This window comes from Sciurus carolinensis, chromosome X, assembly GCF_902686445.1.
Source record: "Sciurus carolinensis chromosome X, mSciCar1.2, whole genome shotgun sequence".
NCBI lineage: Eukaryota > Metazoa > Chordata > Mammalia > Rodentia > Sciuridae > Sciurus > Sciurus carolinensis.
In genome coordinates, this window is record NC_062232.1 from 30,680,305 (window position 1) to 30,696,492 (window position 16,188).

Genomic DNA, 16,188 nt, shown 5'->3' on the forward strand with positions numbered 1-16,188 from the left:
TCACTTTGCTGTGGCTTGCCTGTGCCTACACACACACACACACACACACACACACACACAAACACACACACACACACACAAACATACACACAGCACAGATCTACCTCATGGCATTGGCATTTGCTCTTTCCTATTCCAGATGGATATGTCTGAGCAAGCTGATCACTGTCAGGTCCTTGCTCAAGTTTACTTTCTCACTGAGAAAGTATCTGACCTTAAATTACAATCTTGAGTCCCTTCCATGAATTATTTTTCTTTCCAACAGTTATCACCACCTAACATCCATTTGTTGTATTTGTTAATTGATCACTCTCTGCCCAGGACTGTTAGCTCTATGACAACACCTTTTCTCATCTGTTTTGTTCTTAGCTATGGTTCCTAGCAATGCTGGCACGTAATGGGCGCTAAATAAATATTTGATGACGGATGAACTAATGGATTGGCATATTATGAAGTACATTTAATGCATAGGAAAATGTGATTTAAAACTTTTTCACACATTGACTGAAAGATGTGGACTTTAAAATGGATTTTTATTATATTGGCATTATGTTTATTCTCTTCTTTATGGTTTAAAGTCTGTAATCCAGGTTTGCTTATGCCATTAAAAGGCCATTTACAATAAAGTGTGTTGAAGGGCTTTTGTCTTAAGTGTAATAAAAGTGGCAATCTCATCTTTTATTTGCTGTAGAAAAACTATTTCAGAATACTGTTTTTGTTGTGTGCTAAGAAGGATCTAGCATTGGATAGCACAGTTTCATCTTAATCTTGGCAATGAAGAAAATGTTTGAGATTTGCTTTCTACTCTTAGACTTCTTATTACGTTTTTGTTTACTAAATTTTATTGCTCAGAACAGGTTTACTCACATATATTTTCATCATCCCCAAATGTAGACTATGTGAATTTAAAGGTCCATTTTCAGTAGACTGAAATTCTACTTGAAATTTATTTATAATTCTTTACCTAATTGCAAGCAGAAGTCTAATTAGACAATGGGAGAAAATATATTGTGCTTAATGTTCCTCCTTTTCACCAAATAGAAACTAGGTCAGATTTATTCACATATTATCTGCTGAATCCCTACTATGTACCAGATACAGGACATATCAAAGTGAATAAGCTGTCCCTCACTCATGGCTTTTGAGATTCAATCGAGACAGCTGACATACATACAAAGGCTCATATGAGTGCTTTGTACATCTTAAATATATACAATTTTTATTTGTTACTTGTACCCCAGTAAAGCTCAAGGAGGAAAAAGCAGTAGTTATCTGAATGGCTTGCCTGAATCCTCTCTGTAGACAATCAAATGGATGTGATTTGGTGTCTCAGCTCTGCCATCTACTGACTATATTGCTTTGTAGTAAACATTTTGCCATTTATTTTTATGTCTTTTGAAGGGGAAAAATTACACCCACAGCATTTAGGTTTGAGCGTATGCCTTTGGTATAGTGCCTAACACAGTGAAAGCTACATTTTATTTTAGTTTATAGGTGAATTACAGATACTTTATTTAGGAATTGTTACTAATTTCTACCATTGTTTTTTTCTTCCCCTTTCCAAGGGACCATGAGGGTTCTCTGCATTTTGTAACCTTTTTTTTTTTTTGTCCTGGGGATTGAACCCAGGGGTGCTTTACCACTGAGCCACATCCCCAGCCCTTTTTATTATTTATTTTGAAACAAGGCCTCAGTAAGTTGCTTAGGGTCTCGTAAGTTGCTAAGGCTGGCATTGAACCTGCAATCCTCATGTCTCAACCTCCTGAACCACTGGAACTTTTAATCTGGAGGTACTATGAAGAAAATAGTAAAAACTCTTTAAAACAACAATTTCAGAACTTTTTTTTTTCATAATTTCTGATTTGATTTGTTTTACTTCCAAAGTAGTTATCACCAAACTTCAAAGTACATAGGAATAGTTTGGGTGCTTATCAGATCTACACAGTCCTACCTGGCACCCAGATCTGCATTTCAAATGCCATTCTACAATAAAAGAAACCAGGGTGCTTTGGCAAAATGGTTGATTCTAGAGATGGAGCATATGGTACTACCAGAAAGTAAATAAGTTCTAAAACGGCAACAAAGAATGGGAGCATGTCAAAGGGAATTAGCATCCTTAGTGGCCAAAGGAGGCCCCAGTGGCCAAAGCTGAACAGTTCAAGTAACAAAATACATAACTTAGTATTGGATTATAACCCAAAGCATAAACTAAATATATGAGTGTATAATAATATAAATAAATGAAAAATTAATAAATACATGAAAAGAGGCAACTCTGTAGTACAAAAAATACAATATAGTACAGTACAGAATAATTCCAAATTATGTATGTAAATACTCCCCTCTCTAGGAGGTAAAGTTTAATTCTCTACCTCCTTTAAGTTTAGCTTGAATTTAAAGATCTGCTTTCAAAGAACAGTATGAAAAGGGAGGAAATAACTTTACAGTGGAGAAATCTAGCAAACACTATCTTGACTGGGTGATCAGGGTTAGCATCACTAGTGATACATCATATATATGACATGCTGATAAAGGACTTCACTTCTGTGATATTTTCCCCACAAACCCATAAGCCCATGAGAAGTTACAGACAAAATTAAAAGATTTTCTATAAATTGTATGACCATTTTAGTTAGCTTTTTGTCACTGTGACAAAATACCTGAGAAAATCAACTTAAAAGGAGGATAGATTTATTTTGGCTCCCAATTTCAGAAGTACATGGTCACTTGGCCCCATTAGTTTGGGCCTGTGGTGAGGCAGTGCATCATGGCAAGAAGCATATGGCAGAGAAGGCCTACTCATCTCATGGTAGCTAGGAAGCAAAGAAAGACAGGAAGAGGCCCTACAAAGACACACCCCCAGTGATCTGACTTCCTTCTACTAGGTTCCACCTCCTGATGTTTGCACCACCTCCCATTAGCTGCATCAGCTGGGACCAAGCCTTCAACACATGAGCTTTTGGGGACATTTAAGATCCAATCCATAACAATGACTGTTACTCCTCAAAACTATCAAGGTCATGAAAAATTAAAGCAACAAGACTGAGACAATCACAAAACAAACACTAAAGAGACACGATTAAATGAAAAGTGGGTTAGATTCTGGAACAAAAGGACAACAGTGGGAAAACTAGTGAAATCCAAGTCGAGTTACTAGAAATGGGCCAGTGGTGATGTATTAATTATAATGAATCTACCATGCTACTATAAAAGCTAACAAACAGTAGGGGAAATGGTGAGGAGTACAGGGGAATGTTGTATATCATCTCTGCAACTTTTCTATAAATCTAAAATTGTTCCAAACTAAGAAAATTCATTTTAAAAATGCCCAATCCAGGGTTCACAGGACTTCATGGGGCCAGGGAACTTGCTTTAATAGATGACACTTTAGATTCTAAAGCAAATGGTTTAGCCAAAACCAACTTAGAATTTTTCAAAGAGTTCTACAGTGTGTGGTATTTCTGGGGGTGTTGATGACTGTTATGTCTGGTATCATCCCAAGTATTTAACCCACTTCCTGTACACCCTGTGCTCCAACCTACCTCCAAATTACAGATGTATTTTAGAGACTAAGTTGTTAATATCCAAGAATTTGAGATCTAAGTCCAGCAATTCTATTTTAAGACAATCCCTCTCATTCCAAAGTATTTCCATTTAAATTTTTATAGAAATTACTGGGGAAGTAAGGGACATGAGGTATCCCTTCAAACTAAGACATGTTACAAAAACTACCTTGGAAATCTTTGAATTCAATGTCTACGGCAGAAGGTAGCATGTAGACACTTGTGGTTGTGAACAATTATAAGCAGTGCTCATGTCTGAGGTATTTAAGAATTGATCACTAGTTCCTGGAGATTACTCATTTCACTTGCAGGCAGAAACTCATATTCTTTGGCACTATTAGGGAAACTCTTGTTTCACTTTGCTTCTCTTGATCCACTGATGGCACTTGACCTAGATTTAGAACTTTAATTCAGAAAGGAAGAAAGGTGGAAGACAAACCTGGGCACAGAAATACAGGGGGCAAACTTCAGACATCACCATGGCCCTCTTTAAGCCATGCCCTGTGCATTTCCATCCGTATTTCTCTGCACGATCCCTACACTCATCCCAGTCCTTCCTGGGTGAGCCAAATAAGATGGTTCCCTTTAGACAAATGGGGGTGGTTTTCTGGGACTTGCAAAGGCTTCCTTGATACTTCTTTTGAGAACTCTTGAGAAAAAGTCAAATGGCCAAAATATGTCATTTTATACGATTGACATTCTGAGCTATTGCAGAGATGAGGAAAATCTGATTTCTATAGGCAGACATCACATTGCCCCTTATCGACTTTGATTTTAAGTTAGTGGTCAATTTTAGTCTCTGGTAGTTGGGCCCTTTTTTAAATTCATAAATCCTCTGTAGTCTCAAGTTATTCTTGTTGGGTTATAGTTCTAACATAATTAGGAGGGTTTCGGCCCATATGACATTAGTAAAGTAGTATACTGGCCCCTGTGGGAGTCTCTCCTCCCCATGCAGTATGTTGACATTGACCTGAAGTGATGTCAGCAGGTTTTCTCTCCTAGTACCAGTTAACCTTTTTCAGATCTGAACTCAGTGACCAGATACTAGTGGGATGGACAGGTCCATTTGTTGTCACTTGCAGAATCAGCTACACTGTGGATTCTGCATATTATAGACAGCACTGTGTAGTTAAAAATATCCTGTTTGCCAGGCACAGTGGCACACACCTATAATCCCAGTGGCTCGGGAGGCTGAGGCAGGAGGATCACAAATAAGTTCAAAGCCAGCCTCAGCAACTTAGTGAGGTTCTTGGTCACTTAACAAGACCCTGTCTCAAAATAAAAAAATTAAAAGGACCGGAGATGTGGCTCAGTGGTTGTGTGCCCCTGGGTTCAATTCCTACTACCTGCCCCCCCCCAAAGATATCACTTTTTATGACTGGATAATATTCCATCTTATATATTTAACACATTTTCTTTGTCCCTCATCTATTGGTGGGCATTTAGCTGATTCTGTGTTTTAGCTATTGTGAATAGTGCAGCAATAAATATAGACATGCTGATGTCTCTTTGTTATGCTGATATCATTTCCTTTGGATATATACCCATAAGTGGGATGGCTGAGTAACACATTATGTTAAGCAAAATAAGTCAGTCACATGAAGACAAAATACATGTTCTCCCTCATATGTGGATGTTTTAAAAAGTTGATCAGAATGTATAATAGTGATTCCTAGATGCTCGGAATGGTGGCAAAGGAAGAATAGAGCAATGTTGGATAACGGGTACACAAAACAGAAGTAGTAAGTTCTTGTGTTCTAAAGTATGATGGTGATACCGCCATTTAACGGTGACGAGTTCTGCTCCTTCTAATGTTGAAGATCGAACACTAGAGAAGCATGCCAAGGCAAGCATATTAAGCAGGTTTTATTTAAAGGTAATAATACAGACTTCTTCCGGCAGAAAGAAGGGACCATGGCTGATGTTCTAAAGTCCCAAGAAGTGAGTGCACCCTAAATCCTTTATAGGTTAAAGTCTCTTTTGTTCTCCAGTGCTCTCGCCCCTTATCTCTCCTTCCTTCCTACATGACTAGGCCTGGTTTTGCATTAAGTGAGAAGCCTTGGGCAGAGGAAGGGCCAAGGTGATTCAGGCAGATAAGGGCCCAGGGGGCATTAATTAGCAGCTCCAAGCTTGCAGTCCTTGATAAAGGCAGGTAAATTTGGTAATCAATGGACTCCGGAGATCCTTGACATTCCATTCTTCCAGGGGCAGTCTCCAACTTCCAGAGGCAGATGGCTTCATGGCTTCATTTCCTCGATTTGACCGGATTCCCTATTTCTACACTAACTACCTGTCCTTAATCTGGCTTCAGTAGGATGACTACACTTCACAATAAGCTATTATATATTTTGTGAATAACTAGAAGAGAGGCATTCAAAACCTCCAAATTAATGATAAATTAGAACTGTTAATTATCCTGATTTGATCAGTAAGTATACACATTGAAATCACACCGTACCTCATAAATACGTACAATTATTGTGTGTTTATAAAATTTTTTAATGTTTGAAGTGGAAATGTTAACTACCCTGATTTGACTATTGCCACACTGCACACATATATCAAATTATTCCTGTATGCTAGACATTTATACAATTAATAATAAGAATGTTAAAAACTATTCATTCATCCATTTTAAACTTCAGCATTCAATGTGCTTTATACTTACCTCTTCTCCTCCACTCCTTCAGCTGCTGCTAGACTTTGACCTCAGGATCATGGAGTAGGGAGAGTGGGACATGGTCTGTTTTTTAACTCCTATACTCTCCCACTTCTCTCTGGTATTTTGAGGACTGGGAGGAAGTAAGGGGAAAGCGGACAAATGTCTCTAAGTTAACTGGTATTGCTATAGCCTCTTCTTAACTGTCACTAATCCTATGGTGGGCCTAGTTGTAAGTTGGATGTGAGGTGCATAACATTCTTTAAAGAAGCCTAGAAGGGGTCTCCCTACCACACAGGTCCCAGGAAGCAGAGTTATGGCTCCGCATTGGTCTCTTTTGACCCCTTCCTCAACTGGCTGCAACTGTGCCTACCTCCCTCTCTTGCTGGTAGGGCCCATTGCCTAGAAAGCAGCCTTCTGGGACAAAATAGCAGCAACACAGCAACATTGCTCAAGTTTTCCACTGAACCTGTGGAAAATTCCTACATGTTCTTTTTAGTCAATGTAAAGGGTCTGTTCTATCACTGACCCTATTCTCAATCTTGCTCTTTTCTCAAATCTGCCCCAAACATCATATAGGCATATGGTACAGGAGTGGGGCATATCAATCAGTCAACTCCTTAAGCAGACATCTACATGGGAAATAAAATGTCAGTGTTCTTTTCTTGCAGGTAACTTACAACTGGTTTTCTTGGAGCTCCCCTCAGCAATCTACAATTTAGGGTCCAAACGATATCTTTGAATCTATTGAAGTGTGGCAGGACAACCTAGCATCTGCAGTAATGACCCTGTGACCATCTCATCCAATATGCTGCTAATTTTGGATGGTTGACTGCTTGATAAGGCAGTCATGGTTAGGAAGTGACACAAATATCCAATAATGAGCTGCACCTAGTCAGTAGAATTGATGAGAATAAAACCCTCACATTCAAATTTGGATTTGAATGTTACCCCAGGGCAGCAACTTGGCTTGCTTAGGGTATCTATTATTCCATCTGAATGAGTCTTCCATAGCATCCTGGGAGGAGGTTAGCTATGACATATCATAGATTAATTGAAAGACTTTTTTTTCTTTTTCAATATATAAAAATGGTGTCTTTTTCAATTCATGGCATATTTGCTAAAGTATAGCAATCAATTAACACCCTTGCTTACTCCCAGAGATTCTGATGTGGATGAAGACACTACTAGAAATCAATTTCTGTTACAATGGGTGGCTGCCAATCCCTTTAATACTGGTGGTTGTCAGTGATTCTTTCTTCCAGTATTAGGACATGGACTCTTTGAGCCAGGACATCTGACCATGGCTGTCATGGTGGAATATCAGTAATAGCAGAAATAAGATTTAGTCTAGCTATTGCCAGTGTACAATAAGATCAGCTGCAAAAAATTTTGGAACCTTGCTATAGACATATATCATTAGCCCAAGTCTTAGGGACCATCACACTGTAACAGGGAATCTATCACATACTGCAACACACAGCACCAGGAAATCCAAAGAAGGTGCTGGCTTTTCTTAAATTATATGTTTTATAGTATCTAATTCCCAATGCTAATATTTGATACTAAGCATCGCTTATCATGAATGCCTATTCATGCTTTTTCATACCATTCCTTTGTTGACAAAAGACCCTTTGAATAAGTTTTAATCATCTTCTCACAGGGTCTACAAAAACCAAGTAGGTCAAACTCTTCATGTCACAAATGAGGAACTAACAGCTCCAGAGCAGTTGTTTATTTGCTTATTTTCCCATCACAAGATACTGATAAAGTCTGAAATGAGACCCAGGTCCCAAGTCTCCTAATTCTGTGTCTTCCCCACTTCTTTTCCTCATTGAACAAAATGCTCTAATTTAATTGGTAATGGTTATGCTAGGGGCTTTACAGTGAACAATTTTAACTTCAAGTTTCATATTAGGCAGTTGCAAATGTACATCCCATAATACTTGTTCAAAATCAACATGATAGAAATAGAAAAAGTGCTGGCTGGTACTTGGACTTAGCTTATTTTTATTACTTTAAAATGTTTCAGAACAATTCATAGCCTGGGAGAGACAAAGTGATATTTTTCCATCTTTTAACAAGTATTTTGACTGCCATAAAAACCAATGGTACAATTTCTAACTGGTATTGGAACTCATAGCTTTTGATTACCAACAATATATGTTGCTGACGTACTTAGAACACAAAGATGTCTTGAAGAGAAGGAAACCTAATAGATCCTGCAATATAATTGGACCAAACTGAAAGGAATATAGAAGTGAACTGAGATCTCCTATTTTCTCAGAAGTAGCATCCTAAACTCTTAGACAATGTTGAATTTATGATGTTTGATGATGAAATCATTTTCAAGGGAGCTATCTTTCAGTTAAATAAAATGATGAGATTTCATTATAAGTCTAGAGTAATATATAAAGAGGTAGAGGAGATGATAAACAAGTAATCCTATTAAAACTTTTTCAATGTTACAGAGATTCATTTTTTATTATGCCGAGGATTATATTATAAAGAACTATGTGTGTGCTAATACATGAAATGGGATAAATGAGTAAAAGATTATAATTCCAAATAAACCCAAATTTCATATTGGTTTTTCATTAGAAATGTTCCATCTAATTTCCTTGTTTCTAATTTAAAATGTTTAAACTCAGGGTAAACTCTATAGACAAAACAGATAACAACCTACCAGAGATTTTGGTATCACTGTAACCATGAAGAGATACTTTTGCCAGCACAGACCACTGTATCTGCCTTCTTCATTCTACCATCTCATGTTTACTCATTTACATTATCCAAGAAATTCTGGGCTCATTGCAATTTAACCATTGATTGCCCTACCACCTCCACCCCTGGGAAGAAAGAAAGCAGTTGATTGAATTATTATATTCTATGTTGCTAACAAAGACAATTTTGATTACTTATCTAAAACCGATTTTACCCCTTCTTCCTTGCCAAGAGAACCCCAATTTTGGGGAGTGAAAATATACCAAATTACTAGAGCTAAATCATTATTAAACATGGTAGTATTGTTCTTTTTTTAATCTGTAGTAATGTCTTCTCTCTCATTCCTTCTCTTTCATTACCATCCCTATTGGTAATTTGTATCTTTTTTCCTAATCAAACTGTCTGAGAGTTGTATTTTTTTTAATACCAGGAATTTTGCATCCCCCCTTTTCTGTCTGTTCGTCTGTCTCTCTCTGTGTCTGTCTAATTCCCTGCATTATACTTTAAAAAAACCAGTTCCTTCCTTCTGCTTGATTTGGGTGTTTATCACTTGCCTTTTTCTAGTTCATTTCATCTATCACTTGAATATTATTATGTTCTTTTTTACTCTTTCTCTTTGTGATCTTAACAAGTAATTATTGGTTGCCTCTAGAAAGGAGGATGATGTCACTTTTGAACCATGTAAATTTATTAACTATTCAGAAAATTATTTGAATTTTTGGAAAAAAATATTATTTTTGGTACTGTGGATTGAACCCCAGGGCCTCATACACACAAGGCAGGAACTCTACAACTAAACTGTACACCCAGCCTGCATTTTTAGAAATTTAAAAAATTATAATGGAATCATGGTACTGACTAAACACACAAAAAGTATCTGCACACACACGTTTCATGCACACACAAAAGAGTACCATAAGCAACCAAAATTTGTTAGGAATTCTGAGAAGATGGAAAAGGAGATACTATCACATTGCTTTGTTCAAAAAAGAAAAGAAAAGAAACCCTTGCAACAGAAAACTGAACCACATTCAGAGAAAATTTAAGGGACAGTCAATAAGATTGAAGAAAGACCTAGGTCAACTGTGAGTTTAAAGAAATACTCTCTAAACAGCAGACTTGCCTGCCCCTGCCTTGCTATAACCCTCAGTCATATCTGTTAAAATGGGTAATGAGCACCAATGGTATTTGACCATCTTTATTCCCTAAAACCAAGGATCCTGAATTACCTGACCTGAAAGAAAACAGTGAAAAAAGAAAGAAAAGAAAGTGACAGCAGAGCTTGAGACAACTGAGAAACTATACAAAAGGGACCCAAAATAGAAGCACATATCACATGGAAGACAGATCCGCCAGTCTTCTAATGTTAGATATGCCTGAATTTTGGAACTGGGATGATCCCTATCCCACCTACAAGCTCTATGCCATGTACTCCCAAAGGAGAAGAGCGCTAATTGAAGCATTTCGCCCTGGCACTCAGAGGAAAGTCCTGTTAATGAAGTGGGCTTCACAAGACCTCACAACTGTCAATCAAAGTCATGCTAATTCCCTAGGACAAATCCAAGGAGTCCTTGATTCCCAGATATGAATGGACAAAGTTGTGCCAGATTTCAGGGGCTCAAGAGACATCATGAACAAGAAAAGCTAATTCTGGAGGGAAAAAACAGAATATGGCAAACAGACAAGAACTTTACAAAAAAAGTGCAAATTCATATTCTCAGAATTATAAGGGAGACCATACACTTATAAAATGAAAACAGGTTATGATAAAAAGGAGCAATAGAAAATCCCTGGACACTGCAAATACTACTGTAAATTTAAAATTCACTAGAGACCACAGTACAGTCTCCTCCCTTGCTAATGAACTCGGGACTCAAAGATCCATGAGGACAATGCCTAACCCCTCCTAATTAAGGCTCATTAGTATAGGTATAAACACTTTTGTCACTGAGGAAAGCTGCCATTCAAATAAAGCGATATGATATTAACCCTCACCAAAAGCCCTCCATTTAATGAAACAACCACACTTAGACAGTATTCACATGAGCGTCTTTCAAACCTAACCCGTGATTAACAGTTTGCCCTTGTGTGCTTGTAACTTTAAAAAATATGACGTAGGTAAGACGTTGAGCGAGGTTGAGCGGAGTTGCCCGGGTTACAACGGACCACATCCGGGCACCGCCAACCCCTGACCCCTGACTCCTGAGGAAATCTCCGCCGCCATTACTGGCTCGACGGCCGCCATTACCCGCTTCTCTTCCGCCCAGCCCAGCCCCGCCCCGACACCGCCCACCGCCCACCAGCCGAGGTACCGCCCTCACCCACCCTGGCGGTGCTCAGAGGGCACCGCCGCAACCGCGGCCGGCGCCGCTGCCCACTGCGAAGCCCCAGAACCCGCGCAGCCATCCCCTTCGTGGTGGAGCCGCTCCAGCCGCCGCCTGTCATGGTCCCCGTCGTGGTGGCCTCGCAGGTGAACCACAACTACCACCCCGACTGCGAGGTCGCCGTCAACCGCCAGATCCAGGTGCAACTGCACGCCTCCTACGTCTACCTGTCCTTGGCCTTCTACTGCGACGGCCACAGCGTGGCCCTGGAGCACTTCTCCAGCTTCTTCCTGCGCCGCTCCCACGAGTGGGGGGATGGCGCCGAGAAGCTGATGAAGATGCAGAACCAGCGCGGAGGCCGCATCCGCCTCCAGGACATCCTCAAGCCTGACCGCGATGACTGGCACAGCGGCTTCCAGGCCATGGAGCGCGCCCTGCACCTGGAGAAGAGGGTCAACCAGAGCCTCCTGGAGCTGCACCGCCTGGCCACCGAGAGGGAGGACCCCCACCTCTGCCACTTCCTGCGGAGCCACTATCTGCACCAGCAGGTCCTCATCATCCGGGAGCTGGGCGGCTACCTGACCAACCTGCGCAGGATGGAGGCCCCGGAAAACCCCCTGGCCGAGCTCCTCTTTGACAGGCTCACCCTGGGCCGCAGCGACAAGGACACCTGAGCAGGACTGTGCCCAGCCCATGCCAGGGAGTCTTCCCGGGGTGGGTCCAGGCCGGCCTGCACATTGCCCTTTCAGCCCATTCACCTTAGTTTGGGCCTTTCAGTTTCATTGTTACTTCCAATAAAGTTATTTATTTGGTTCTTAAGGAAATGAAGGTGTCCATTTGATGTGTATTTGTATGTGTCTGTGTGTGTGTGTGTGTGTGTGTGTGTGCAAAACTCTCACCTTTTGAGAATGAGGGCAGATCCCTGATTCTTTCTGGCCACGCATGTCCCATCCATAGGCTGCTCAGAATCTCCACGGGAAGAGAGGAAAAAGTATTGCGCAGGCTCCTGGAAAACACAAAATTAGTCTTCCCTTATAAATGATGTGTGCAAGAGGGATAGGATCCTGTGGAGGGTGTCGTGGGGTCTTCATGGCTGTTCACTGCTGGGTAAAAGTAGAACATGGTGCCTCTGGTGAAGAAGTGAAGAGAATGGGTTTGAGCATGTAGTAAAATAAAGGAATCTTTTTTAAACTTTACTGAAAACTTAGTTTACTAGAATATACAAATCTTTAACATTTATTGAGTCTGGGTAACAGATGAGAGCCCTGGAAGGTGGCATGGCAGAGTACTTCTTTAACCAGCTCACAGTAGCCTGCAGTGATAAAAGGACTAAGCCTTAGCCAGGCTTCCCCATAGATACAAGGTGACTTATTTGGTCACCAGTGAAGGGTATATATATTACCCTCAAATACTTACACTTCTGTTTTTTCCCAAACCTATCATTTCTTCCAATAAAGTGATATGGTACCAAATACATCTACATTATCTCCCTAGAAGGACTGAAAAATACGAGGCTAAGGATGTAGGACATACTTCTGATAGTGAACATAAAAAAATAAGTCATCCTGAATGGTATGTCCATGACTCCACAGCTTGCAATAATGTAGAGGGGTGGGAGAAGTTGAGGTGAAGGCCTCAACTCCAGTTAGGAGTCTGTTAGGGTTATCCTGAAGAATAGAAACAGAATTATATAAGTATAAAATGGGATTTATTATATTTTACACAGTCAGAAGCTGCATAGTCCCACAATGGCCATCTGCAGGCTGCAGAGCTGGAGAAACAAGTAGCTGCTCAATCCAAGGAGCTGGCAAGCCTCAGAACAAGAGAGACCACTGATGCAATTCAGTCTGAGACTGAAGGCCTGGAAGCCACCTCCTCTACTTTTGGATTACAAAGAAAAAAGAAAAATTACAGATTTCATATGCAGTATTCAAAGTTACATGGGGAGTTGGAGTCTTTTATAGCTAACTGACTGGTTTGAGCTGAGTAAAATTGAACAAATTTAGCTATGCAGCAGTGACCTCCCACATTTCATGAATGTGCATTAACACTTTCTTCAAAATGAGGATAGTGGCTGTTGAGTTTTCAGAAAGTGTTCATGTCCCTTCACTAATCTTAATCTAACTACCTCTTTTCACTGTATTTCTTCTGGTTGCTTTGAAGAACTCACTCCCTTCTCTTTCTTTCTCATATACACATATGTCAATATACAATTCTGTCCTAGATATGAGGAAGAGCAAAATAGTCATTTATTTGTGAGTATTTAAAATTGCTTACTGTATATCCTTCCTACTTCTCCATCTTGGAGTGGGAGTTTGCTCTAGTGGTTTCTTGAACCTCACATTGCTTTTGTTCAAATCCCTGTTTAGCCTCTTGGATGAACTTGGCCTTTAGCTTGTCTGTGTCTCCATTTCCTCAAATTTAAAATAAGGGTAATAAAAGCATCCAACCCTTTGTATTAATGTATATAAATCACTTAGAAGGGTCTCTGGCACAGTATAAATACTGTACATGTTAGCTGTCCTTTGTCATCAGTGTTACTACCGTCATCTTACATTCCTTACTTCTAGGTTCTTTTGTGATATCTATGTTTTGGAGAAGACATTTCACATCCATCCCTTGTCCCTGGGGTCTTTTGCATTTCTATCCACCATAGCACTCTGCCTACTGAGAAAGGAAAGTCCATAGAGGCTGCTTTGGTTGTCAGGTGCCAGGACTCAGGAGAGTGGATTGCTCCTTTCCCTGCCCCAAACCCAGACCCAAGAATGTAGGTGAGTTCTACTGTGAAGCTTTCCATGGTATCACCCCTGTTCTGTCTCCATCTGCCCTTCTTTGAAATCACCCCTACTGAAAGGACATGTGCAAAGTCTGAACAGAGTCCAAGCCCCACGCCACACACCAGAATCTCACACAAGAGATTTATTGTCAGTAGCACACAAGCCAACCAACAAGGCTGTCCCCCAGAGAGAGCAGCATCATGTCAGTTCTCACAGAGCAGTTTTATAGTCTGTAATAGGAATTTTATGCATGCTCAGGGGTTACATCATGGGCTGGGGTAGTATTGACCTCTACATTTTATGGGAAGCTAAGCAGCATTGCCTCAGGATTGAAACTTAGGAGCCCCATAGGTAAAAATGGCTTCTGACCTAAAATGGCGGATCTGATGCCAATATTCCTCCCTTTTTGTTTTCATAGATACCAGGGGTGGGGACAATGGTCTTTCTTCTGTAGCTTCTTCTTGCTGGTTAGAGGCAAAGAGTCACATTCCTATAAAAAGAGGATCAGGGAGGGCTTTAGGTAGAAGTAGAGTTTTTGGAGCCGGAGGTGTCAATAGTGAGTCTCAGGTCTTGGCTTTGAGTGTCAGGGGCTGGTAGTCTTGAAGGAAAAGCAGTTGATTGACCGATTGGTTGGTGAACTCATGTATCTGGTCTTGTAGGAACTTCTGTAGGCAATTTAGCAGGCATGGTCCTATTAGGAGAGACATAAAGAGGTCTAATAGAGGTTCTTCAAGGGGGAAAAGCCAAGACCATACTTTAAATCATTCCCCAGGGGCACTGTTGGCTTAGTTGTTGTCTCCTCCTTTCTAGCTGCTCTTGTAGTTGTTTGATTTTATCCTTTACTACTCCTGACTGGTTGACATAAAAACAGCATTCCTCTTGTAGATATAGGCAGAGGCTTCCTTTTTCTGCTGTTAATAGTTACAGTCCAAGGCAGTTTTGTACGACCATGGCAGCTAGGGAATCCAGTTGATTTTGGAAGGTTAGTATAGACTCGGCTACCTGTTGGATGTTGCCTATCAGCTGATTGGAGAGCTGAGGATAATAGGTAATGGATGTGGTTATTCCTGCTGTTCCTGTGGTTAGGCCTGCTGTGACCCCCCAGGGTAGCTAATAAGGGAATAAATTGAACATCCCATTTGTGCTGAGGGCTCATATGAGCCATGAGAGGGATGGGGACTTTCTCATCCCCTAGCACATATGCCCTTCCATCTAGGGGATAGGCAACGATATACAGTTGTCTCATACAGGAAGGAGGCCTTGGGGACCAGTGAGCAGTGAGAGTTTTGAGACACTGTGTATGGGATGATCTGTCTACATTGATCCTCCTTCAAGTCCCAGACTGACGTATTCCCTGATGAGTTAAAACATATTGGAGCAAATTGGAAAAGGGGTATTCTTGAAAGCTTAGGTGAAATGTTGGCAGGGTCTGGAGAGATCCATTGAATACCAGTGAACTGCTTAGGTTTAGAGGGCTAGCTATTAAATGAAAAAAGCCAGCCTTCAGGCACATCCAACATCCTTGAGCCAGAGAGGGATTAGTAAGGTTTAGCAGGTGGTGATTGGTATTGATTATCTGAATTAAGAAAGGATCCTTAGGTATGGGTTCACATCTTATTGATAGATTAAGGGGTCGCCTTGTGGGAAAGAACATGTTGTGGAGTACTTGGGGGAGTTCAGTGAAAAGGTGTTCCTTGTGGGCCTGATCCTGCACTCCACCCCCATCAGACAGCCCCACATGGGTCTGGTAAGTTCAGCAGTAGGTCTTGAGAGTGGCTCAAGCTGGCCAGGAACATTGAGTCAGTCTAGCTTTGAAATTTGATTACCTCGTCCAATATCTAGTCTGACCCTGTTTGCAGAGGGTTGCCCAATCATAGCATCCTTTGTGGACTTGGGTATAGGCAGCAAAATATCCCTGGGAAGAGCAGGCCTCAGGACACACGGGGACGTTAGCCAGATTTGGCTGGGAAGAGACTGGGTCTGGCAAGAGGGTAAGGAAGAAGATTAGAGTCATGAAGGTAAAGGGGAGATTGCCATTTGTGTTACTCATCCTTATGTATTGCAACAGCCTCTTCTGGCAGAGAAGAGCCTTAATCAGGAATTGGCAGGAGCTCCAGAGGGTTGAAGGCCAAGGTTTTGGA

The 16,188-nt window shown here is 40.8% G+C and overlaps 2 protein-coding genes across 2 annotated transcripts in view; both read left to right on the plus strand.

Annotated features, from left to right (window-relative positions):
* Prrg1 (proline rich and Gla domain 1) overlaps positions 1 to 16,188 on the plus strand; it is a 104,457-nt gene that overhangs the window by 69,451 nt on the left and 18,818 nt on the right. The window lies entirely within an intron of this gene.
* LOC124972424 (ferritin heavy chain-like) lies at positions 11,291 to 12,053 on the plus strand. Its single transcript, XM_047536836.1, has one exon. It carries the CDS (start codon positions 11,390 to 11,392, stop codon positions 11,942 to 11,944), a length of 555 nt encoding a protein of 184 aa, XP_047392792.1. The 5' UTR covers positions 11,291 to 11,389; the 3' UTR covers positions 11,945 to 12,053.

Excerpts from the sequence above, each read along its gene's own strand:
- LOC124972424 (XM_047536836.1), top strand. The coding sequence starts at position 11,390 with ATGGTCCCCGTCGTGGTGGCCTCGCAGGTGAACCACAACTACCACCCC.